At 39.7% G+C, this 27,392-nt stretch overlaps 2 protein-coding genes across 2 annotated transcripts; one reads left to right on the top strand and one right to left on the bottom strand.

The window, feature by feature from the left end:
- Window positions 1–609: 609 nt before the first annotated feature.
- On the bottom strand, window positions 610–8,594 carry LOC311060190 (perforin-1-like; the record flags this gene model as incomplete). Its single annotated transcript, XM_084078322.1, has 4 exons — window positions 610–618; window positions 1,771–1,867; window positions 5,152–5,703; window positions 8,083–8,594. The coding sequence occupies 4 exons, from the start codon at window positions 8,592–8,594 to the stop codon at window positions 610–612; spliced, it is 1,170 nt and encodes a 389-aa protein (XP_083934448.1).
- Window positions 8,595–13,728: 5,134 nt separating this feature from the next.
- On the top strand, window positions 13,729–25,740 carry dnajb12b (DnaJ heat shock protein family (Hsp40) member B12b; the record flags this gene model as incomplete). The annotated part of the gene is made up of 9 exons (XM_084079022.1): window positions 13,729–13,861; window positions 18,437–18,605; window positions 19,798–19,943; window positions 20,615–20,788; window positions 21,735–21,805; window positions 22,356–22,465; window positions 23,374–23,546; window positions 24,463–24,604; window positions 25,062–25,740. The coding sequence occupies 8 exons, from the start codon at window positions 13,729–13,731 to the stop codon at window positions 24,582–24,584; spliced, it is 1,098 nt and encodes a 365-aa protein (XP_083935148.1). The 3' UTR covers window positions 24,585–24,604; window positions 25,062–25,740.
- Window positions 25,741–27,392: the final 1,652 nt, after the last annotated feature.

Raw genomic sequence — 27,392 nt, 5'->3', positions numbered from 1 at the left:
AACATATCAGAAATTCATACATTTATAATTGTGTAAACACTCTCAATTCTTACCGTCAGTCTCTCGGAGCTCGCAATGGAAAATGACGAACGCAGAAATGACACCCTGTCAACTAGTAACACTGATGCCTGCAGGACACTTTGTACTGACTAGTGAGCATCCACTCTATTTATATGGGTTTGGTATACCCATGTGGGTGAAACCTTCTGTTGATTAATCACGTGACTTGGTACTGTCTTAAATGACGCAACTCAGGCTCCTGCACTGTGCTCTAACAGTGGCTACTGTCCTTATCTGATCTAATCAATCAACACCTGTTTCTCTCATGCAAACCCCACGTCACATCCTCTGCTTTGGAGCCGAGACCACAGGCCAGAGCCATTTTTACCTTTTCTACTAAACTTTAGTTTATACAATTTTAAGTAAGCAGAAAAATACACACATATAACATGGCAATAATTATACGCAAACTTCCCTGCTGAAAAGCTCGGATAATTCTACACTCACCTTCCATCTGCCTCCTGTGATTCTTCAGTTGAGACTTTCAATTTGAGACTGACATACTGTTATTAAAGCTGCTTCCGCATTGAAAACCAAGACAGGCAAAGTTCAAGCCCCCTGGAGGAACACAGCAGAATGAAAGTGAAGATGCACCTGTGACAGTATAGGCCTACGGTGGTTTAGCAATGATGAGGAATGTATAGGTTTTAGCAATTAAATGATCTTGATGGAAGATGGATGATGGGTAAAGAGGATGGTGGCACACACATTTCATGTACTGTATGTGCCACCATCCTCCATACATTTCATGTATGTGCAAATGTACAGCGATCGAAGAAGAAGAAAGAAAAAAGAAGAGATTTACTGATAATTTAGTAAAGTCAGTAGGCTAGCTATAGCTATGGCTCCAAACTCTGGAATTATCTTGTAGAAAACCTTATCATCAACACACCAAGTTTCACAAACAAACTTAAAGCACGCATGGAGCACTATGTAACTTTCCTCTTCAACCTCGGACTTGAACCCGGTTTACTGCGCAAGTGCTGAATTTGTATTACCATTGAGCTAATAAAGCCGGCCTGCTTGCTCAGGGGATAAATTGAATCTTGACCATCAGGTAAAGAATTGTTGTCAGATCCTGTTTCTAGGTGAGACATGACCTTTGACATGATCTAAATGTCTCAAATACTCTCAATAAAAGAGCAGGGAGACCAAATACAACCACCCCAATTATATTGTATACTCTACCATACAGATTGGACAAAAATATTATTTTATTCAATTCATTCAAAAGTTAACATAGTTAGGCTGTAAAACACATCTAGTTACAGTTGTTTTTAACTAGGCCTATAGGTGGATACAATGCATTAAAGGGAGTCCCTGGTTTTATGTTTCTACATGTTCTATGTATTTTTTCTATTTACTGTTTTACTTATTTTTTTATATTATTTGTATTAAACCCAATATCATTTGCTATGTTTCTGTCAAGTACTTAGTAAACTTAAGGAGATATTTTACTTTCAAATAAGATAAACATTAAAAAATATATTAAAAATAAATGAAAAAGTAATGGAAAAGTCACGGCCCCCTCACCCTTTAGTGGTTTATTATTTTATTATTTTCAAACTAGCCGAATAGCCACTCTGTAAGCTATTGGCATACGAGTATTTGTCTTTGAGTCTACATAATACAGTACAATCTTCTCTTCAGCCTCAATGATTAAATTGTGTATTTGCTTCACCGGCTCAGAGAAGGAGATAGTAGGCTAACAGTAAAGTAGTAGGCACACCAGGCTGTGCCTGAGGACTGAGGTGTGTATGCTTGCTGGCTTGCGCACATCCTTGAAAGCGCGGTGACCTGCCTCCCTCTGGTGGAGACGCAATATACGACAGTAGAGCAAATAGGCACCTATAACTGTTTACATGCAGAAGGTAGATGTGAATATATATGCAGATGTAAATTACAGTCTCCACCAGGGGCGGAGCTAGGGCGGGGCTTCGGTGGCTTTCTCCAAAGCCACCTATAATATGAATGACAGGGGTCACAGCCAGGGCGTTAAGAAATTAACGGTAATTTCGCTGTCCTGCTCGGCTGCTCCCATTCCTGTTTCAGTTTCTCTCTCATTACTGTGTTTACTGTGTGTGTGAGGCTGTGAGCTCCATGTGAGAGTCTGCATGGGGGTCTGGTGCTGTCAGCTCATTCTCTCTCTCTCTCTCTCTCTCTCTCTCTCTCTCTCTCTCTCTCTCTCTCTCTCTGTCGATAGATAGATAGATAGATAGATAGATAGATAGATAGATAGAGTGGTGAGCTGTGGATTTTTGAACTATGGGTACTCTATTTTATGACGTCACGTGCACGCGCGTGCGCAAGCATGTGCACATAGCCACTCAACTCAGTGCTAGTTGAAATACTGTATTCAACATGTGATTATTAATGTATTTATATTTCTTATTATTTTGTTGCATTGTTAATTTGTTGTTTTTATTTTTGTTTCAATTAATTAATTATTTTATTTTCCTTTTGTTTTATATAAAAGCCCTTTACATAGATTCACCCACACATAAGTACTTAAAATAATCAGTCAACTTGTCTTTACTTTAATTACTTTTTTTAAGACTTACATTGCTTTCAAAACAGTGTTTTTTAAAACAAGTTAAAAAAAATATATATACCCTTTTGCTACTCACCAAAACAAAGACGGTTTTATGGAGTTGAAAGCCTACTTTACTAAATGGGAACACTGTGAACCCCCACCTCATGTCTAAAATACACTTTTTGGCCAGAAAAGAAAATATTTCACCGGAATTAAAACCTGTTTTTGGTTGCTCCACGTGCCCTACAGATCTGGTCAATGGAATTTTCCTATTGACCAGATTCTTCCTTCCGGTGAAATATTTTCTTTTCTGGCCAAAAAGTGTATTTTATACGTGAGGTGGGGGCTCAGAGTGTTCCCACTTAATAGAATAGGCTTTCAACTCCATTAAACCGTCTTTGTTTTGGTGAGTACCAAAAGCGTTTTTTTTTTTATTTTACTACAGACGAGAGGCTGCGCTACCGCGGTGCGAGGGGAAAGAATCTAAAGTACCATAGCGTTAAGGAGAACTCCTTCTAAGTTAACGCTATGGACCAGAGCTAGATAAGGATACCTTTGTGAGTGTCTGGTAGGCTACCAGCTCTTGTTATGCAAAGCAGCCAGGTCGTTGAGTCCATTGTTTAAGGTGTTAAAAACGGCTCGCCCCTGAAGGTGCGTTGTTGTATTAATGATTGACTTCTCGCGGGCGGCTGACGTGTGTGCTCGCGAGTGCATGTGGAGCTGCTCGTGCATGTGCACGCGCGAGTCCCCAGCCCCCACAGTGTCAGAACTAAGGGTACGCCGTACCCCCCCGTACCCCCTACAGCTCAACCCTGTTCATAATCATACATTTAATGAATCATCACATATTTTATTAATAATCATAGTAAAATAATGCTAATCCTCAAAACCAACATCAAAAATACATTGTGATATGATCGTGGATCGTGATTCTGCCTCAATTTTCAAGAATATTTTATGATTTTGTTGAATTATGTAGGCCTATTGACAATTATAATGCATTGATTGGTTGCACTTGCGCAGAAATAAGCAAACATTATGAAGTGTGAAGTGGTACATACATACTACTGTATACTGTATGATCAACCTTAAGCTCCTGGCAGCCATCATGGACGCCATCTTGAAAATGACGCCTTTCTGGAAGTTACATTTTCCTAGATTTTTTTGTGTGCTTATTTAGCATGCCCAATAGTAACAGAATTCATTGGAAAAAACGTTTGTATGAATTTATGGGGGGTTCAACCATATACTGAGCCAATAATATTGGAGTTGCTGTATACCGGCCACTATAGTGGGCCAGCCCAACTTGTATGCAGGGTTTTTTAAACCCTTTCACCCACACCTAACACCAGGCCAAAAATCTAAAACTTGTCAGTAAATGCACAATCTTTATGAGTTTTGATATTCCCTCCCAGCAATTACAATACAGCTTGTAGCTGTTTGTCCGAGCTAATCTCGCAAACCATTGGGCCGATCAGCACCAAACTGCTTGTGCACATTGCCAGTAGATCACAGACATATCTCCACAATTGTTTTCCCACATATGTTTTACACTTTTTGAAATATCTAACTGTAATTGCATTTATCATGAAATTATTTCCACAAATGTGTTCAATTATGCAAATGATCTAATTAAATATGCACAATACCAAAGTTTCCTCTGCAGAAATTGATTCTACTGGTAAGATTACCCTAGGGTCAACTGTTTATAAGACCATTGATTTCCAAAAAGTATTGTCTAGATGAATAAATTATTCACACACATCACGGTTTCATATGGGGGTAGGTTTGTTTAGAGTGTGATAACTGTCATTAAGCTACTAAATTGGAAGACTTATCATACCAAATTATAAACTAGAGACATGTAGGAATACAAAAAAAAAAACGAAATACGGTCACCTTGGGTGGTGACAAAATCTGGCTTGGCCCCTGGACTAAAATGTTTTATAGACCCTTACCTTCAATTTAATACTGAAAATGAAACTTTCACATCAATTTGAAATTGAAACAACAAATTACCCATACTCAGCCCCCCACTATTTCTATCTTTGTGGATATTATGTGCCAATACTGGAAAATAAAATTATATGGGTAATATACTTTAAGTACCAAATGCTACTCTTGATCCTGAATCCATTCATACCTCATATGTTCAGATAGGATAATCCAATCAAAATTACCATATTAAGATAGTTAACATATTTTGCCTTGGCTGGTGGGGGGTTGTTAACTGCCGACACCGTCTAGAGGCCAATTTTGCTGTGTGCTTGACACTCAAACCCAAATTGTTCTATAGACCCTTACCTTCAAATTAGTAGTGAAAGCGAAACTTTCACATGAATTTGAAATGAAAACAAAAAATGACACATACACGGCCCCCCACTAATATCTCTGGTGTAAGCCACCAGTCCCCATAGATATTGTAACCCCCCTCCACAACAGCTGGGAGATGACCCCTCCCACTCAGGGGAGGGAGGGGGCAGCAGTCAGGAGAGAGAGTTGAGTTTGGGGTACATATCGGTGTATAATTTCTTTCAATGCCATTTTCAATTATATACTCTCGAATGGCTGTTCGCAGGTTGGACTTAATCTTTGCGTCAGCGACCAACTCGTGCAGTGGCGACAAGGTGAAAGACAATATGTCAGGCAACGTTTTAAGGCTGTCCTTCCATTCTGTGAATTCGTCGGAGTCCTCTGTCGTCAGAGAAAACTCTCCGCTCCAGCCTGTTCCTCCAACCACCTCAGTCATATGCTTCAGAAAATCTGCTTCATAATCTGTCCCATAGTCGTGGTTGTTGAGAATATTTGTACATGCCTCACCAGTCATGCTGGGGGCCAGGTTCAAGAACCCCAGCCCAACCATGATCCCCATGCTCATGCAGTGCTCCACCTGATCTGCAGTGACAGTATTCAGGGTGGCCAGACAAGTGTCTATGGTCGTCACTTTGTTCATTCGACCCCCCAGGTCCACCAAACGAATGTAGTGTGTCCCATAGAGGTCAATGAAGTGGCGGTATGACGCGGTGATGTTGGCCATGTTCTCCAGTGGAAGAGACTGGATGTCTCGCTGGAACTCCCCTGACAGAGGACTTCTGTTGGACACTCGAAATCTACAGCATGAAGGAGAAGGATGGCATGTTTCATTAGCTTTAAAATATGGTAGGGTTAGTCGTTGTACAGTTTGTGTCCTCATAAGTGTTCTGACACCTTAACGTTAAACGTATTCATTGAGCACCACAACTACTAAATAACAAATAAATAAATAAGTATTCTGTGTGTATAGTGATTCGCGCCGAGCTGGGATCAAACCCTAGTCTCCCATTCGGCAAACTGACACAATCACTGTGCCAATAGAGCTGAGCCCGATTGGCAGAATTGTTGTGGCCGGGTGTTGTCTGGGGTAATCTGGGAGACTTCGCCTCAGAGCCTGGACAGCAGGGGCGCGGCCACTACGTTCTGAGCCCCTCACCACCTAATCTAGGCACGTGAACTCAACCCTGGCAGAGCACAGAATAAAACAGAAGCATGAGACACAGGTCACAAGACCCACAGCTAGCACCACCAAGCAGCCTATGTTTGGTAGACTGCAGGGCATTTAAATAGTCACACTGATTGACAATAAGGAAGTGCAGCCATCCTACGGTGGCCCCTGAGGCTCAACTCTGACTGGCTACATCGATGTAATGCCCCAGACATAATCTGAGTTCCCAGAAGTTTTCGCTCTCACATACAAACGGGAGGGCCGAGGAAACTTCTGGGCCAGAGCCCTGGTATTTGTGGGCGGGATGTAACTTACAGTACGCTCAGAATCTGAGCGGACACGCCTCTTACCGTTCTGAGAGCTGTGCAACTCGTCTAAACAGTCCGACGAGAGGCAAACAGCAGTACACAACAATGGCGGCCGCTGCTTCCCGTCGCTGCTATTTACATGCAACACCCACTGCATGTGGATCCCGCCCCCTTTTTTTCATTGGCTATTGATTTGAATCAGAACGCAGTGGTCCCTGCTGTCCAGGCTCTGAGGCGAGGTCTCCCAGACTACCCACTGGCTAGTTGACGCTGCATTTAAAAAGTTTGTTGTGATTCAATCAATACGGTTGTTAGCTATACTGTAAATTGGCTGTGTTTTAATCATTGAACTTGAGTGCTCTTGTGATTTTTTTGATTTTTTGATTAGGATTTTAATAAATGTCTACTTGTGCAATACATGCAATTACCTTCTGTGATTTTATTAATAAATGTCATGTCTCATTTAATGATCTTATCTGTTTTTGGGGAACCCAATTTATTGAAATTCTACATTCATTAATTCTTCAAGGTGGCGTTGTCGGACATACTTTATAATCAACTGTATTGTTCTGTGTTTTGAATGTTTTGTTCTGGAACAAATCTACAGGAGCTATTGGACCTGGTCACTTCTGAATTGTGCAAGTTAAACAGGTGGTTTGATAGAAATAAATGGTCATTAACCCATTAAGACCTGAGGCGATTCTTTAAAATGTTTTCTAAAACAGTTTTTTGAAAAAAATACAAAAAATATTTTTTTTTACGATTTTTCAAAAATAGCAGATCTACAAGCTCGTATAGCTGCTATTTTTGAATAGCCACAGGAAATTCATGATATTTAGTAATTATAAAATAGATAATCAAGTAAATATTCAGGTAGATGGTGTTGAGTTTTGAAAACATTTCTTGGGTGATAATCGATGATAGAATTAACTGGAAATCTTATATAAAATATATACTAAACTATCAAGAAGTATTTCAGTTCTGAGCTAAGAAAAACTATAAATGGACTATAAATCACATTCTCTACTGTTCCCCGGTTTTACCATATCTAAATTACTGTTCAGAGGTTTGGGGAAATGCATACATAAATCTTCACTTCATGCAATAACTATACTTCAAAAAAGAGCTATGAGGATAATACATAATTGTATGGATATCGAGATCATATTAATATACTATTTTTTTCATTAAAATATTTGAAAATGCATTGTTATTATAGAATATAAAACTGCCCTTATGTATAAAGCAAGGAATAATCAACTCCCTGGACATATTCAGGTGATGTTCTAGAGAGGGGGGCAAAAATGCCCCCCTCTCTAGAACACAGTATGATTGTTGATAATATATTTAGAATATAGAATTATATATATTTATAGAATATATAAATACTAGTACGAGGAATGAAGGGGTAGGATTAGATTTTTTATTCTTCATCCTACTTCATCCTACTCGTTTTTAACATGTAGAATTATAGCATTTTGTTGCCTGTGAGGCTTGTTTTTCATTTGTTTTGTATTTTTATTATATTGCATTTATTCTTAATTATTTGACTTTGATGTCTAATTTTAACATGTTTGAAATAAAGATTTTCATTTATATAGGGTTATAAGTGATTAAAGATGATGGAGAGACATGGGGATGATCTTGGATCAGCCCTAATGACTTTAGATAGAAGCAAAGAGCAAAAAACATGATCTGACCTGTAGTGTTTGCAGTGGAACTGGTTGACGATGATAGAAGTTTTCTTTGACTGGAAAGAAGTGGATGAAAAACTATGCACCTTAGACCCACTGCCCGCCATCTGCCCCGCACTCTGTTGGTCCTCCAGGCCTAAGCCGATACCCCAGTCATTCCTTATCACAGAACTGGCACTCTCCACCACAGAGGTAACCGAGGAAAAGGTCTGAATTACTCTCATGCATTGGTCCTGAGCACGCCAGTCTACCATGTAGTAAGGAAGCTTCTGCAACTGGCCACCCATCAGAGGATTAGCACAAATCATGCAGGAGGTTGTTGGGCTCAGGTATTTGTCGACGTCAAACACATAAGCACCTTTACGCTCCAGCTTCACCACATCGTAGCCCTCTCCTGCTCGTTCGTACCCCGGTACGAACGGGAGTGTGACACATTCTTCCAGGGTACCTGTGCGGCATGTGAGAGCTCCATCGAGGTTAGAAATGATCAGGAGACAGGAGATCAGGTAGTGACACATGACTGCAGTCTACAAGGTCTCACTAAAATAAATTGGTACCTGTTACTTTACTACAAAATGCATTTAGTCCGGTCATTGATAATAGCTGAGCTTTCTTGTGGCCCCTGGAACATATTACCTGTTCCAATGTAAAATGAGATGGTTGGTTGTGCAGGATCACCCATTTGAACGTTTTTCATAAAGCTCGTTAATGGTTAATCAGGCATTAACAAGAATAAAAGATAGGCTACTACAGTATGAAGGAATGTTAGTGACTCACTCAGGGTCCCAAATTACCAGCTACAGTACTGCATTTGCATTCAAGACACGGCTACAAGAACCCACATACGGGTAAATCTAATCTTTGGTGAGTAAGTCACCCAAAAGAAAATCACTTGGGTCAAAGTGTTAAAGTAGCTCACCTCATATGTACTTAAGAAAAGCATCTGGTGTTAAAATATGTAATAAGTATCAAAAGTGAAACTATAGCTACTGTAAGCGGAGGTTTGTTAGGGAAGCTGTGTTATGGGAAACAATGGTAGGGATGCCCAAACATTTGTAGAGAGAGTCACACTGTGACTTTAACAATTACATCATGTGTAAGTTGTTTGAATGTTCAAGGCCATATTATTATGACTGTAAAACCAGTTCAAGATGGTGGGTATTTTAAGCATGACACAGGTGCAAGGCCATGGGGTCTGCGTCATAGTAACCTTGAGCATTGTCACCTTCACATTGGAGACACTGACGTAACCCAATGACTCAGAGGTCAGGAAGCTGGGGGGAGAAAGACGTTTTGAAATTATGTAATGGTTAGTGAGGATGACAAAGAAGCAGGTGATGGGTAGAAGGAATGTGGTGGGTTGTACTATTGACATGGTCATCAGGGGGTATAAAAGGTGCTGCGCAACAGGCACGCGAGAGGATTCCAACCCCATTGAGGGACGGGTCACGCCTGCCCCGAGGAGGATGAGGCTTTACGAGGAGGCATCAACTACCACACTTAGGATATTTAGCTGAATGGTTAGTGAGCCCGCCTAGGGAGCCAGAGGCCCTGGATGCCCCAGGTTCGATTCCAGGCCAGGTCAGCATATGTGTCGATGAAATGAAATGTGTCCCTGAGCAAGACTCTTAACCCCTAATTGCTCACAGGTTCTCATTGGAAACAAGACCGCAAGGACTTTCATGAACGACCTGTTAAAAGGAATTATCCTTATTATCCTTTCAGGTTCAGATTCAGCTGAGAATTCTGGCATCGTCCGTCCCTTGGTTGAATAGCTGTCTGGAAACATTCATGTAGAGGATAGCTTATCAACAGGTTAAGAACATGAACTCCATCGGAAGTAAAGTACCCAAGGTCGGCCAAACCTCCTTTGGGAAGATTAGAGGAACCCCCAGCTCTCCAACTGTTTGGCTGAATAGCAGGAGACTGTCAAGGTCGAGAAGGGCCTGCACAACCCTTTATTCACCTATCTAAATTGCATTATGTTATCAAGATACAGACTGATAGGGAGATTACTGCCATGGACTTTTATTTTATTTTATTTTACCACTTTTCAATTGGTAACAATTATTATGCTGTATGACATATTTCTATCCTGTATCACAAAACCCTTTTAATAAATATTTTAATTCCTGCATTTAAAGACAAACCTGAATAGTGATATTTTCTGTCACAATGGATTTTATCCATTATTCTCCTGGTTATAATGTAAAACAATAGTATTGTGAAACTTGTGTATAAGCCTTAAAGGTTACCTTGACTAAAACTAATACCTCCTCATGACCAAAAGGAAATTGGTTTGAAATAAACAATGAGACAACCAACAACTAATCCAAAAAGACAAAAGCAGTTCATTGTGGTCATCTGAAGGCAATCCTCTCTAGCTGGGTGTAGGGTTGTTTGAAGATTGTAAGGGAGGAACCATGAAACATATATAAAAATATCTGATTCTCTCTCTCTCTCTCTCTCTCTCTCTCTCTCTCTCTCTCTCTCTCTCTCTCTCTCTCTCTCTCTCTCTCTCTCTATATATATATATATATATATATATATATATATATATATATATGTGGCTGTAGCAATCTCAGATAATTTTGTCATAAGGCCTAACATGCCCTATAGGTATATCGACAAAGAGTATTGATAATAAGGGATGACCTGTCGCCTTATCAAATTTCCCAAGTTGGGAAACTTGTCGTCAGATAACAAGTGGCATCCATTAGCATGTTAGTTTTGTGTGGATTTCGTCCATCTTCCAGCTTCTCCATCTTCACCCACTTCGAACACACCATAAGAGCTTGTGCTATTATCACTCAAACTACACTCATTGTAAATAAGCTGAGAAAAACTTTTTTGCAATCAATCATTGTTACAATCATAACACTGCCAGTAAGCAATAAAACACAAGAAGATAGGGCTTTTTGCCAAAGGGAAAGCTTTCCCCACAATACAGATCCTGGGTGGTTAATATGTTAATATGTTAAAGCTGCTTCCTGTATTGAAAACCCAGATGGGCAAAGTTCAAGCCCCTTGGAGGAACACATGCTATTTTAAAATTAAAAAGAGAATGGCAGAAGAGCAGAATGGAAGTAGAGATGCACCTGTGACCGTATGTTTAGCAATGATGAGTAATGTATAGGTTTAGCAATGAAATGATCTTGATGGAGGATGGATGATGGGTAAAGAGGATGGTGGCACATACACACATTTCATGAATGCGCCACCGTCCTCCTCACATTTAATGTATGTGCCACCATCCTCCACATGTATGTGCCACCATCCTCCATACATTTCATGAATGTGCCACCATCCTCCATACATTTCATGAATGTGCCACCATCCTCCATACATTTCATGTATGTGCAAATGTACAGCGATCGAAGAAGAAGGGAAAAAAATAGATTTACTGATAATTTAGTAAAGTCAGTAGGCTAGCTATAGAGCCTGCCAAAAATCCTGAAGGGGGCGTCAACAATTGTCTTTTGGTAGCTGCAGACATCTTTGAGGGGTAAAAACCAGGTTGACTTAACATTGCCCAATGCCACGCCCAATGCCTCGCCCCCCCCCCGTGGTGACGACACGTGGGCACGCTCTATTCACCTGTTTCCTAGGCTTTCCACTTCCTATGTGTTTTCCACTTCCTGTCGATTTGATCCAATGAAATCCAATGAAACTGGTCAGATGACTAATGATATCCAATGAAATCCGACAGGAAGTGGAAAACACACAGCCTAGGAAACAGGTGAATAGACGAATCCACAGACGCGCTGCCTGTAGGTGGCCATTGCTGCGGTGTCGTGTCCGCGGAGCGTTGACACCGCAGCAATGGCTGCGCGCAGGGCAGCGCTCCGTGGATTTGTGTATAGAGCAATTATTTGTTTACTAACATTGAGGCTGGATGCACAGGTGATTGTTTCATGCAATCAATTCTCAACCTGTTTTTTCGGGGTGTGCTGGTTTCAGCGCACCCCAACCCCCTCTTGTGTGTTGGCTAGTGCTGCGCGCCCTAGCGAGACCTGACGGAATGGATTTAATTTGCAACCAGTATGACGCTGGCAACATATAGCTATGGCTCCACACTCTGAAATTATTTTGCAGAAAACCTTAGAGTCATCAACACACCAGTTTCAAAAACAAACTTAAAGCAGCTGCAGCACTATGTAACTTTCCTCTTCAACCTCGGATTTGAACTCGGTTTACTGCGCAAGTGCTGAATTTGTATTTCCATTGAGCTAATAAAGCCAGCCTGCTTGCTCAGGGGATAAATTGAATCTTGACCATCAGGAAAATAATTGTCGTCAGATCCTGTTTCTAGGTGAGACATGACCTTTGACATGATCTAAATGTCTCAAATACTCTCCATAAAAGAGCAGGGAGACAAAATACAACCACCCCAATTATATTGTACACATACTCTACCATTCCAATTGGACAAAAATAATATTTTTTTCATGAAAGAAAAGTTAACATAGTTAAAACACATCTAGTTACAGTTGTTTTTAAACTAGGCCTATGGGTGGATACAATGCATTAAAGGGAGTCCCTGGTTTTATGTTTTTACATGTTCTATGTATTTTTTATTTACTGTTTTACTTATTATTATTTTGTATATATTATTTGTATTAAACCCAATATCATTTCATATCATATCAGTTTCTGTCAAGTACTTTGTAAACTTAAAGGGATATTTTACTTTCAAATAAGATAAACATTAGAAAATATATAAAAAATAAAAGAAAAAGTAATGGAAAAATCACGGCCCCCTCACCCTTTGGTGGAACATTCTAATGCTTGAGGGGGCCGTGATTTTTCCATTATCTTTTCATTAATTTTCCATATAATTTTGTAATGTTTATTTTATTTGAAAGTGAAATATCCTTTAATGTGGAATTCAAATATTATCATTGTTATTATTATTATTATTTAGCAAACAAACTAGCCGAATAGCCACTCTGTAAGCTATTGGCATACAAGTGTTTGTCTTTAAGTCTACATATAATACAGTACAATCATCTCTTCAGCCTCCTATTAATGATTATAGTTTGTGTATTTGCTTCACAGGCTCAGAGAAGGAGAAAGTAGGCACACCTGCGCCTGAGGACTGAGGTATGTATGCTTGCTTGCACCATATAACTCTGACGGCTTGCACACATCCTTGAAAGCGCGGTGACCTTAAACAAGCTACGTGCTTAACTGAGCTATCCAGTTTAGTAGACCTTGTATTGCGAATTTGTACTTCCATGTACTGTTATGTACTGTCATGTACTGTTCTCATGTCTTACTAAATAAAGTACATCAATCAATCAATCAAAAAACCTGACTCCCTCTGGTGGAGAAGCAACATATGACAGGTAATAGGCACACTGCTTCACATGCAGAAGGCAGTGGGATGATGTGAATAATGCAGGTGTAAATTAACAGTCTCCACACCATTTTTTTTACACATTAATAATTGCACGTCTTCCACGATCATGGTCAAGCATCCTCAGGCGTGCAGCAGCAAAAAGAATAATCGCGTTTCCGGCAGCCGCCGCCGTGTCGTCGTCGTCATCAGCGGGCGTCTTTATTTACTTCTGGTCCAGCAGTAAAGGCCGTCCATAGGAGGAGGCCGTCCCCCCGTCCCGTCCGTTTCTCCCCGTTATAATAATATAAACGATGGAAGTAAACAGGGACGAAGCGGAGCGCTGCATTGACATCGCAGCCGCGGCGCTGGCCGACAACCAGACCGAGAAAGCCCAGAGGTTTCTGGAGAAGGCACAGAGACTCTTCCCTACGGATAAAGCCAGAGGTAAGACTAGAGAAGACGATGCCTTTGATTGAAGGCATGCAGCAGCAGCACAGAGTCCTATGCAGCAGCATCAGCATCATCTGGTCAGCATCCTTCTCACATCAGTGGTTTTCAACCTTTTTCATGCCAAGGAGGACCCCTAAATTGATATACATTTGGCCCGCGGACCCCCATCTGGAAATGTTAGCTTTAGGAAAAATAAATAAATATATATATTCAAAGATATGCACACATTTTTAGGAAGAATAGCAGATCTACAAGCTCATAGCCTATGAGCTTGTATTTTGAATAGCCCAAAGCTAAGTGGTTAAAATGATTGTGACGCTATGTTAACTCATTTAGCTGGGGACCCACTGGTACCCCCCCCCACCCCCCCATGGTGGGCCCCGGACCACTGGTTGAGAACCAATGTCTCATGATGATGAGCACTTAGTATATGTCTCGACAGTGGCCTTGATGGCAGGCTGTAGCTAACGTTAGCTCACTCACTCACTCAGTTCATCTGATCAGGATGTCATAATATCATTGTTTTAATACCATCAACTCGTTTTGTTCATCTCTCTGTCATTTAAAAGCTTTATATTATAGATACACAGTGCAGTGCACTCTCTGTCCACTGATCCATTTAACCATAGTAGGTCTACTACTGATGATTAACACAAGAGATATCATATGCCTACTAATTAAAACATCCCATCTGCTAATATAATTAAGGTATAGAGACAGTAGCCTACAATGTGTGTGTGTGTGTGTGTGTGTGTGTGTGTGTGTGTGTGTGTGTGTGTGTGTGTGTGTGTGTGTGTGTGTGTGTGTGTGTGTGTGTGTGTGTGTGTGTGTCCTGATAGTCATTGTTAATCATCTATGACTATGAGTCAGTATGTCATTATGTTCATACAAATACAAGAAACATAAATTAATTAAAAAATAATACTAATACAATAAAATGCTGATACCGTTTGGTAGGAGCCTTCGTCTGGGATTAATTTATTATCAATCATATTATTATTCCCTGTCTATGATAGAATAAAGGCTTTTAAACTTTTGTTACACCAGAACTCTGAGTGCTGCATGCATGGAAAATGTCTTCTCTTTGCATGTCTAACCCTTGCCTCCAAAGGGCACCTTTGTTTGTTGACTACCAATGCTGTGACAATTGTGTCACATCTTCCTCAGTGACAGAAAAAAGAAAGGGCTACATAATTATGCTCAGTTTAACCACACCCGGCATTGATTGATCCAAATTAGGGGTTTTAATTACAGGAATAGAACATTCTTCACAGAACATGTACAGTCAATACTGCCCTACAAATCCGAAGTGCATTTTCACTGTCATCTTCGTTTTTACATAGAGTACATACATCTACATACAGTATTGAAGACTACAGCTTAACTGAAACAAATACAGTATGTAGCCTAGTATTAATCGAGTTATAGTAATTTATTTTGTACAGTCAATGTCAGTGACAAGGAAAAAATTATGTTTTTACAGCAAAATGACACTTTGGGTTGTATGATTACCGTGACATTTTTAATTAAAGAAAATGCCATGTCAGGTTTTCTAATGTTACATGCGTGTTGTCAGAATGTGCTTTGTTTGCATTTGTTTACGTGCTGAAAGAGTGACTTTGAGAACAGTTTCACTGTCTCCAGTAGTTACATCATGGAAAGGTAATTACAAAAGCCTCTACCAAAGTGTAATTTTGCTTTAACAACATGGAAGTCCTCCAGAACACTGTTTCCCAAAAATGTTTATGGGTTTTGAGTAAAAAATTAATAAAAATAAAATGTGTTCATCAATTACAAACAATTTTCAACAGTATTTAATTAAAAAAAAAAACAGTTAAGAAGTAGAAATAGCATATCCGCGTTGTGAGCTTGTAGATCTGCTATTTTCACTGGTTGGGTCCCTGGCAAACGTCTAATTTCTCTTTTGGATCTCGAGCATAGGCCGTAAAAAAATATGGACATTGTCACGCCCCCCTGGTTTCTACAGACCGTAAATGAAAGCTATTTCAAATCCGCCATCTTTCTATATCCGGTCCGAAAAATGTATTCTGAAATGAATGCTATTGGTTGGGACCAGAGTTGGGGGTGGGGAATTAATGCTATTGGTTGTGTAGCTTGTCAATCAAAATCATCAGAAGGTAGCCACGCCCCTCCTACAGTATACCAGCATACCCATCAATTTTAGAATAAATGGGAACATAATTTACCAAAACACATATCATGGTGATTGAAAGAAGACTTTATGTTTCAAATCTTTTTTTATTGTGAAGCACAGGGTAGGATTATACATTTCTGTTCATATATATGGATTGCTTCCTTTTTTTTTTAAACAAAAACAAACAGACATATACACAAAATAGACGGGTAACATGAAAAGAATACACTCAAACTTAAACAAAAAACAAAGAGACCCTCCCGCCTCCCTTCCCCCTCCCCAGAAGTGCTGCCCCAGATTACGTGCGACACGGGTCATCCACAAGGATTAGCCTTTCAACCTTTAAGAAAGGAGACTAAAGGCTTCCAAATCTTGAAAGGAGACTTTAAACTAGCAACTGGAAGCATATAGTATTTATGACAATGTTTATTAAGGTAATAAAATCAAGTGTAAAGTTCGGCCATCTGCTTGAATAGAGCATAATTGCTTCTGACTCCAGCAGGGGTGAAACAGCGAGACTACAGGCCATTCATATGAACTGTCACTTCCTATATAGCCTCAATTTACAACCCGGATGCTAAGCCCCTTGGTCTCGAGCTAAAACGTTTGGGAACCACCGCTCCAGAATGCCGGTGGCACTCAGCGCACCAGTGGTTGTTGACTTCCACGTCAGTGACTAAACCCTTGTTATCTAAAGAAACCCGAGTACAGTAGACAATAGAATGAGGAAGCGCTGCATGGCTCTATGGCTCACACGGCATGACAGGTGCTCTTTATAGTAGTGGAACAGGACAGGTAGATAGATGTGTATAAGACAAAGTACAGGACGTTTTGCTTGTTCAGTAATCCCCCAGTGATGCAGACAACCAAGGAACAACTCCAGGCACTCCCTGAGCACAGTATTACACTTTGTGGTTTGGGAAGACTGTCATATCCTTCCAGAAACAAAAGGATGGTTAGACGACACTAGAGCCCCCCCCATAAGGTTCACACGTTATGTTGTTCTGTGGTACAGTATATTTCCTGTTTTTGTTATTAGAGCCCCTAATGTAGGGCAGTGGATTGGATACCACAGGTTTTGACAGGGCCTATCGTACTTTCTTTTTTTAAACTTAAGTAACAGTATCAATACTGCAATGTAGAAATACTCTGTTACAAGTCAAAGTCTGGAATTCAAAATGTGCTTGAGTAAAAGTACAAAAGGATTGGCATCAAAATATACTTAGAGTGCCAAAAGTAGAAAATACTCATTATGCAGAATGTCCCGTTTCACTTTTCAAATGTATAAAAATCTTTTGAAAATAGCAGATCTTCAAGCTCACAATGAGTCGCCTCGCAACGCATTGTGAGCTTATAGACCTGCTATTTTCAAACGGCTGAAAGGTATATAGGGCCGAAGTAGGTAATGCATGTTTTGTAATAATAATCAAAATCTACAAAGTAACTAGTAACTAAAGTTTTCAAATAATTGTAGTGGAGTAAAAAAGTACAATGTTTGCCTCTTGAGATGTAGTGGATTAGAAGAAAGAAGAAATTGGAGTAAAAAATACCTCACAATTGTACAGTACTTGAGAAAATGTACTTAGTTACTTTACACCATTGTCTACATGTTGGTTAGCCTTTTCTTATTTATGCCACTGAAGAAGATGATACAGTATGAATTTGACAGCACTTGTGTAATATCTTTTTATGATTCATCCTCAGTGAAAAGGATGTTTTCCCCCCTGTTCAATGATTTATGACCTCTTGCATAACATCTTTGTTTATCTATAATCATTATCTCTACCATTCAGCGTTGACGGCATAATTATGGTAAATATAATTCTGCGGTTTGCCTGTGGTGTCTTTTAAAATAAGTGTGGGCAATTTAGTTCTCTCCTGTCCACTAGAGAGAAGCACATGCATTGATCCTGTGGCCATGTATACTCTTGTCTAGCCTAGACAAGAGTATAGGACAGTGGTTCTCAACTCGTGGGTCCCCATGGTCACCAGATGACAGTGAAGTGACAATTTAAGGACTTATAAGACCTTTTTAATACCTAAAAAAGAAAAAGAAAAAAAGACCATTGCTGCATCAAAAGTAATCATCAAACTATACTATAAAAACTGGTGAAACATTGGCCAAATTGTCAAATAATATAAGAAATAGTCAAACGTTTTTAAAATAGACGATCTACAAGTTCACAACGTAGCGTTGTGAGCTTGTAGATCGATAATTTGATGACCAGTGGACCGGTAGGCAGCGGTTCCGATAGGAGACACAAAGGAGACTCTTTGTGTCTCCTACCGGAACCGCTGCCGGTCATCAAATTATTGGCTTAGAACATGTTCTTGAATTCATAGATTGAACTGTTTGGAGCTTTTTTTCTCTGCTCTTTATAACTCTCATAATGCTATTGTCATACTCTACCCAGCACTGCTAGAGTTGATAGCAAAGAATGGATTTACTCGCGGACAAGGACATCATTCAGAGTTCAGCGGGGACTCAGGGGCCCGACATCGTCAGACCGGTTCTGCAGAAAGGACCTCGGACGGTCACACCGCCAAGCCATACACTTCAGACCAGCTGGATTCCGTGATGAGGTACTCTTAACTAAAAAAAAACGAAAGGTTTAACCCATTAAGACAGGGAACGCATCTGTACCATTTTTCGATATCTTTGGCTATTAAAAAATGTGCCGCGCTTTGAGCTTGTATATGGGACAAAAAAAAAAGTCGTAACAAGGTTTCCGTAGGTGAACCTGCGGAAGGATCATTACGGAAGGATCCGCTTGGGGGGGGGAGGTGGCCACAAATACATATCATTTTGGGTGGTCCTTGACATGAAAAAAGTTTGAGAACCACTGATATTATGGCAACAAAGTATTATTATTTTTTTTTTAAAGAAATTTGAGATTTGCAAAAATGTTCATGATTTTTCAAAGAAATAGCAGATCTACAAGCTCGTACTGTAGCACTGCACTCGGTGCCGGGATATGAGCTTGTATATCTGCTATTTTTGAATAGCCCAATGTATAAGATAATGGTTATAGCTAAAATGACACAGATGCGTTCCCAGTCTTCATGGGTTAAACATTATATCGCTGTTGTCGAGGGAGAAACCTCTTACCTCCATATTCTAACTTTTTTGTGTTTGTTCGTAAATTAGCGCCCCTACTAGATAATACTACAGCGTCACACGAAAGCATCGAAAGTAGCAGATCCGCAAGCTCGAAAAGCGTCTCGAAGCGACGCGTTCCGAGCTTGTAGATCTGCTTCTTTTTCCTGTTTTTGAATTTGAATCCTGAAAAGTAACAGTTTTGGACATAATGAGGTTTCCACCCGGCAGAGACGATATGATATGATATATGTATTTAACCTTATAACGTACAGTATATGCACATAGGTATTGCTTTGTGAAAAAAAAAAAAAGATGTCAAACCCTATGTGCCATGAATTGACATGCACATTTTAAAACATTTAGTTTGCTATTAAAGGCATAGTTCACCCAAAAAATTACTTGTTTTCTATCAATTACACACCCCATGAAGCATTGAATTATTTTCTTTGTCGCATTCCTAAGCCAATAATTTGATTACCGGCGAAAAGATGCTAATGTCTCTACTCCTACTGGAGAGACCCCGCAGGTCATCAAATTATTGGCTCAGGAATGTGTCAAAATAAAAATAAAAATCTCCATGATTTCAAATGCTTCATGGGGTGTGTTATTGATAGAAAATAAGTAATGTTTTGGGGTGAACTACTCCTTTAACATTTCTGTTCATTCCCCACACAGGATAAAACAATGCAAAGACTTCTATGAAATTCTCGGGGTCCAGAAAAATGCTTCTGAGGAGGAACTCAAGAGACACTATAGAAAAGCTGCGCTGAAATTCCACCCTGACAAGAACCACGCTCCAGGTGCAACGGAGGCTTTCAAAGGTAGCCTTCACGAAGTAAAACGTTTAGCCAGTGGTGGAAAAAGTACTCAAAATGTTTTACTTTAGTAAAAGTATCAATACTGCGATATAGAAATATTATACTCTGTCACAAGTAAAAGTCCAGATTTCAAAATGTACCTGGGTAAAAGAACAAATGTATTGGCATCGAAATGTACTTAAAATACCAACATTTAAAGTACTCATTATACAGAATGTCCCATTTCAAATGTATAAAAATCTTTTGAAAATAGCCGATCTACAAGCTCGGTATTTTCAAATGGCCGAAATGCATATAGGGCTGAGGTGGTTACTGTATGTTTTGTAATAATAATCAAAATATATAAAGTAACTAACATTTTCAAATAATTGTAGTGGAGTAAAAGTACAATATTTGCCTCTGAGATGTAGTGGAGTAGAAGTAAAAGTACAATATTTGCCTCTGAGATGTAGTGGAGTAGAAGTAAAAGTACAATATTTGCCTCTGAGATGTAGTGGAGTAGAAGTAAAAGTACAATATTTGCCTCTGAGATGTAGTGGAGTAGAAGTAAAAGTTTTTGAAATTGCAAATTGGAAATACTACAATACTACAAATACCAAAAATATAAGCCCTAGCACCCATATTCTGGTTAAAAACAGTTTGATATACTTACTGTATATGGTTGTTTTCTACAGCTATTGGGAACGCCTACTCCGTTCTGAGCAACGCTGACAAGAGGAAACTGTACGAACAGCGTGGAGAGGAGGGGCAACACCCATCCAGACAAGAGGATGAAGATGGGACCTTTGAGGCAGACATCTCGCCTGAAGATCTCTTTAACATGTTCTTTGGTGGAGGATTCCCGTCAAGTAGGTTTCACTTGCTTGCTTTTTTCCCCCCATACGTGACATGTACAAATGTTAGGGATGCAGCATGTTTAACCCATTAAAGGGCACGGCCACACCAAACTATGGCTGCCCGCTGATGACTCTTTTGCAGCCAGCGCATTCTAAAAAACGGAGTAGCTTGCAGCGCATTCTGTCCCAATAACCAGTGACGCACCTGTCACTCACTTTCAGGACCCCACCATCAAACAACGCCATTTCAATTGAAAAGCATTGGCAGATTCCACCCCGTATAGGTAGAATCAAAGTGCGGTGTGGCCGTGCCCTAAAGGGATAGTTCACCCTATAAAAAAATCTATCGATTAGTCACCCCATGGAGACCGGTAGGCAGCGGTTCCGGTAGGAGACACAAAGGAGTCTCTTTGTGTCTCCTACCGGAACCGCTGCCGGTTGACCCAATAGCCAATGCCGGTACTGATGTTTTTCTGTTTGGTTTTTTGGTCATTCATTCCCGCCTTCTGTGCCAGGGAAACAACAACAAAAATTCATCACATAATCTTTTAATGAGCAAAACATTGAATCATATAGATTTCTAGAAAAACAGATAAACATCGGCCACTGGCATCTGTGAGTATTATTTGCCGATAAACTGATGTCAGTCAAGAAGTTAGTATCAGCCAATACTGATTATAATCCTTTATTAGTATTATATTGGTGTTTTTTTGTCACTGTATATTTGCACGATACATGAAATTTGTCCTCTGCATTTTACCCATCCTATAATCACTAGGAGCAGCGATTGTGCAGTTATTTAATTAGGGATTAAGAGTCTTGGTCACATTGCTGGCCTGGAATCGTAATCACTAACCACTCAGCTATGGTGTACGGCCAATAGAATGGTGCATCCCTAAAATGACTTCCTGCTGCTTTGTTTCGTTGAGTATATACCAGTTATTGTCTGTCTATTCAGGTAACGCTCATGTGTATACCAATGGGAGAATGCGTAATCAGAGACCAGAGCGAAGGGAGCGGCGGCGAGAGGTAAGCCTGACCATAGTGTACATACTGTGTATTTTGAAATGATGTACTTTCTTATGTTGAACAGCAGGGGGGAGTCATGAGTAAAACAGCAGGGGGGAGCAACACGTGAATGATGATGAATGTGCTTTACTTGAGGAAATTATGTATTCAACCCATTAAGACCTGAGGCCGGTTCTACAAATGCCTTCTAAATCAGTGGTTGTCAAACTTTTTCGTGTCAAGGTTAATATGATATGAATTTGGCCGCGGATCCCCATCTGAATTTTTTTTGGGTTAAAATGATTGTGATGCTATATTGACAAATTTAGCTGGGGGCCCCCTGGAACCCCCTCCTCAAGGACCCCTGGAGGTCCCCAGACCCCACTTTGAGAACCACTGTTCTAAATCGCAACAGTTTTCTGAAAAGCTTATGTTGCTATATATATCTATCAAATGGATATAGCTAAAATCTAAAATGACACAGAGGCTTTCCCGGTTTTAATGGGTTAATGGTAAATGGACCCAAATCACCTGCAGTGCTGCTGTGTCATATAGATGTGTTGTTTTGCAGGGAGGATTTGCACTCTTTGTGCAAATCATGCCCATTCTTATCCTGGTCATCGTGTCAGCCCTCAGTCAGATGATGGTAAACAGTGCCTCCTACAGCCTAAGCTTCAGACCGTGAGTATACAGTAACCATCCCTGTTGTGGGCACTTTTTTCTTAGGCAAGGCAACTTTATTTGTGAAGCACGTATCAACCACAAGGCAATTCAAAGTGTTTTACATAAAACATTAAGCATTAAGAAATTGAGGGTGCAAAACAAACATTATAAGGGTGCAGTCACACTACCGAACTTTGATTCTGCCATTGATTAATCAACGACTCAACAGGAAAAGATCTAATAGATTTTAATAGATGTGCAAAAATAGATGTACAAGCTTGTAGACCTTTTCACTTTTGTTAAAAACTATTAAAGCGGAACTATGTAACCTTTTTTTTAAATGAATAAAATGTAATTTTGTCCACGCTGTATGGTAAAGTATGTTAATACAATATATAATTTGGGGGTGGTTGTATATCGTCTTTGTCTCCCTGCTCTCATATTGAGACATTCGGATCGTTCAAAGGTCATGTCTCACCTAGACACAGGATCTGACACGAATCTTTACCTGATGGTCAAGATTCAATGTGTCCCCCGAGCAAGCTTACTTCAAAGAAGTAAAGGGACATTTAAAATGTTACTCCCAAATAAAAAATCACACCCAGTGTGAAGAAAGTGGTTCCTTTGAAAGTGTAACTGGTTGCATCCGCAACAATCAGCAACAATATGTTGTCACGTGACACGTGACAACATATTGTCACGTGTCACGTGAAGCTTGACCAATCAGCCGTGCTCAAACATACGGACGGACATACGGACGGACGGACATACGGACACACGGACAAAGTCAAATGTAGGAGTGGTTGGCACCACTCAAAAATGTAATAAAAATACAATCGATTAAATGGATACATTGATTAAAGTTGGATTAACTGTTGGATCCCTAATCCAGTGTTTGCACGTGCTGTGCTCTTGTTTTCAATCAGGACCGCTGGCCACACAATCAAGAAGCTGACGCAGAACCTGAAGGTGCCGTACTACGTCGGGGAGAGTTTCTCCAGGGACCACAGCGGGATGACCCTGAAACGTCTGGAGAGGACGGTGGAGGACGATTTCATCTCCAACCTGCGCAATAACTGCTGGAAGGAGAAGCAGCAGAGTACGTTTGCAATTATAAAAACCTCCTTTAGTTTATATCTCTGACCAAAGGCTAGGACCAGTGGTGGAAAGCAAATTAATTACATTTACTCAAGTACTGTACTTGAGGTACTTTTACTTTACTTTAGTCTTTCCAATTTTCTTCGTCCATATATAACTTTGGTTTATTTGAAAATAGACGATCTACAAGCTCACAACACGTCGCATTGTTTCATGTTGTTTCGCGTTGTTTCAAAAGGTTTTAATACATTTTATACATATGATAACTTGTGAAATGGGACATTGAGTATTGAAAAAAAAAAATGGTACTTTTTCCACCACTGGCTAGGACTGTTCTGTCATTTACCAGCTTCACCCAGGACGACAATTATTCAGATTTCATGCTGCTCTTTAGATCCCAAGTTAACTGCTATGTATGTATGCGACTGCTGCATAACTTTTATAGAACTGCACTGGGGAGCTACTGTACCGTACGTACTGTATCATGACTCTTTGGGATATTCTGGTGCATGCAGCATACTAGTACAGTACATCTGGGCCAACAGGAGCACACATGCTTCAGTGGAAATCCACTTTGTCACTGGTTTGCTAGTTTAATAACGTCGCTCTAACATGCACAGCTGACAATAGACTTTTGAGTTTAGAATGAACACGCTCAGATGGTAAGAAGGTAAGCAGTGGTGGAGGCACTTAAATTCTTTACTTAAATAAACGTAAAGTAAAAAACAATACCCCAAAATTTTACTTAAGTACTGTACTTCAGTACAGTTACTGTACTTAGTTGCTTTCCACCACCGGTAGCTATCTTATCATAGATCTTTTTTTCCTCATCCTTACACAAGTACTGCACTGCGATTTTTTTTGTACAATTGTTTTTAAGTCTTTCTGGGTTGTCGTTGTTTTTCTTTGTCTTGCAGAAGAAGGCATGCTATATAGAGCTCGCTACTTTGGAGACAATGACTTGTACCAGAGAGCACAGAAGGCTCGCACGCCAAGCTGTGCCAAGCTCTCTGAGATCACCGCTTCATTACATGGTTGAGGCTATTATGATACCTATAGGTAAGCTTTAACTAACATCTGATCTCCTTTCTATTTTTTTCTTTACCCGATTTATTTGAGACTTGATGCTAGGGATGAGACGATAATCGTTATTATCATTTATCGTGATAAAAAAAAACGCTCACAATAATCGTATCCCAGAGATTTAAATTTATCGTGAAATTGTCCTCCGTCATACAGTATAGGATGAATTAGCTTTTGTTGAGCTGCAAATTCAGTACCACTTAAACCCTCTATACCCAAAAAATAGCAGATCTACAAGCAAACGTTCCTCCCAGTATAGGAATGCTGGGTATTCAAGTGGTTAACAAACATGCCATTTTAAGTTTTAAGCAATTCATTTGTTTTCATTTCGATTGACGATATTATCGCGATTATCACATCGTACCATCCCTACTCGATGCACACTGTTGGTATAATGAACAAGTTTTACATGCATTGTTTTCCTTCTTGACAGATTTACTGAATCAACACAAAATAAAAAAATGTAAGAAAAAAGAACCACTGGCTGTAAATACGTACGCTTTAAGTAATCAGCAGCCTGAAGACAACTCAAGAGGAAATACTACACACAAGCCATGATCTCTCTCTCTCTCTCTCTCTCTCTCTCTCTCTCTCTCTCTCTCTCTAATTCTCCTGGAGAAAATGAAATGTTCAAGAACCAAGAGCATTTAGTAGAATCATTTTCTTTTAAATAATGAGATTTAGGAAATAAAGTGAACTTTATGTTTTGACAACACAGAGACACTTTATGCGTGTTCCATGAAAGTGATTGAGCTTGACTTCACTCCATGGCTGTTTTATTGTTTTGTTTCGTTTTTGTATGTGCAAAAAAAAATGCAGTATGAAACCTAAAATATGTAAGCCGTAGTCTTACTAAGACATCCTTATGTAGCAGTTGATAGATAGCCTACCACAAAGAATGCTTCCCTCCTTCCTTCACTTTTTATGCAGTCAAATGCAGGATGGTGGGTGAGTTGTGGGAGACGAGAGCAATTTTGTGATTTGACTTTCACATGCACATTCTGAACTTTTTAAACTATGCAGAGATAAACGCGTAACCTCTCTTAAGATGCCAATGTCCAATGTCTAGAATTTGTCAGACACTTTCCAAAATGACGATTTTGTCCTCTTTGCTGTAGGGAAATTGCCCTGTCCACTCTTCCTTTATCAGTATTAAAGGTTTGGGTCATATAAGTTGCTGTCTCTCTTCACAATGAATGCCATAGTAGTGACAGACTGCTTTACCTACAGTTGGGTATTGTCTGACAGATTCTGTTTTTGGAGTGTAAGATCTCTGATAAAACACCTGTTTATGGTTTGAGCAAACCGTCTTTTGTCAGACTATAGGTTTATAATATGCTATTTATTGTTGAATTATTTTTATTATGTATTATTTATTTAATTTCAAAATGGGTTATTTGATCGGAACTTACATTTTCCACCTTGTTTTTATTCCCAACTGGCAAAAATAAACACAGACGGATAAACATGTTGCGTGTGAGTCATTGTGAGTCATTGCAAACATACATGTTTGCGGCACAAAGCTAGTGTTATTCGTTATATCTGGTATAACGCACAGTTTGTTCGGTTTTCTACCCGTGGCAATTAAATCCAAAAGTACATGAAAGACATTTCTGTGAGTACTGCAGCAATTCCACTGACAGTCTGCACATACTTGCTCACCAATTTCTGTCTGAACAACCAACTGTGACCAGTGGTGTAAAGTAACTAAGTACACTTACTCAAGTACTGTACTTAAGTCCAATTTTGAGGTATTTTTACTTTACTGGAGTATTTCCAATTTTCTGTACTTTTTCATCTAATCCACTATATCTCAGAGGTAAATATACTTTTACTCCACTACAATTATTTGAAAACTTTAGTTACTAGTTACTTTGTAGATTTGAATTATTATTACTTAACATACATTAACCACTTCAGCCCTATATACATTTAAGCCATTTGAAAATAGCTGATCTACAAGCTCACAATGTGTCGCAGCTTCTAGATCTGCTATTTTCAAAATATTTTCATACATTTTATACATTTGAAAACTTGTGAAATGGGACATTCTGCATAAGGGCGCGCTCCCACCGCACTTTTATTTTACCTCTGGGGCAGAATCTGCCAATGCTTTGTCAATGCAAATGCCTGGATTCTTGGAAAAAATCTGCAAGACCAGGAATCCACACATTTGCATTGACAAAGCATTGGCAGATTCCGCCCCTTAGGTAAAATAAAAGTGCGGTGGGAGCGCGCCCTAATGAGTACTTCCTACTTCTGTACTTTTACTCAAGTAAATTTGGAGTACCGGACTTTTACTTGTACGGGCACGGTCCCACCGCACTTTTATTAAAATAAAAGTGCGGTGGGACCGCGCCCTAACAGGGCACTTCTACGTTGCAGTGTTGATACTTTTACTTAAGTAAAACATCGCACCCAGTGTGAAGAGAGTGGTGCCTGTGATGATGAGTTAATTAGTGTAACTGGTTGCATCTTTGTGTTGCAATCAGCTGCAGCTATTGGTGCTCAAACATTCGGACGGACAGACAGAAGGATGGATGGACAGACACACACACGGTCAAGTGTAGGAGTGACTGGCACCACTCAAAAATGTGAGTACTTCTTCCACCACTGCAACTATTAAACTGTGACTGGAAGCCATCAGTGGAAACATGACTGACTGCACGTTTACAGTTTGATTCAGTTACAGTTGCTGTTCATACTTGAGATCATATGAGGGCGCTATTCCAGACATAATTGTGGCATCAAATCACCTTCAGTT

Source organism: Gymnoscopelus microlampas (assembly GCF_963454915.1).
Source record: "Gymnoscopelus microlampas genome assembly, chromosome: 14".
Taxonomy (NCBI): Eukaryota; Metazoa; Chordata; class Actinopteri; order Myctophiformes; family Myctophidae; genus Gymnoscopelus; species Gymnoscopelus microlampas.
The sequence above is the reverse complement of the archived record's forward strand: the minus strand, read 5'-3'. Positions and strand labels throughout refer to the sequence as shown.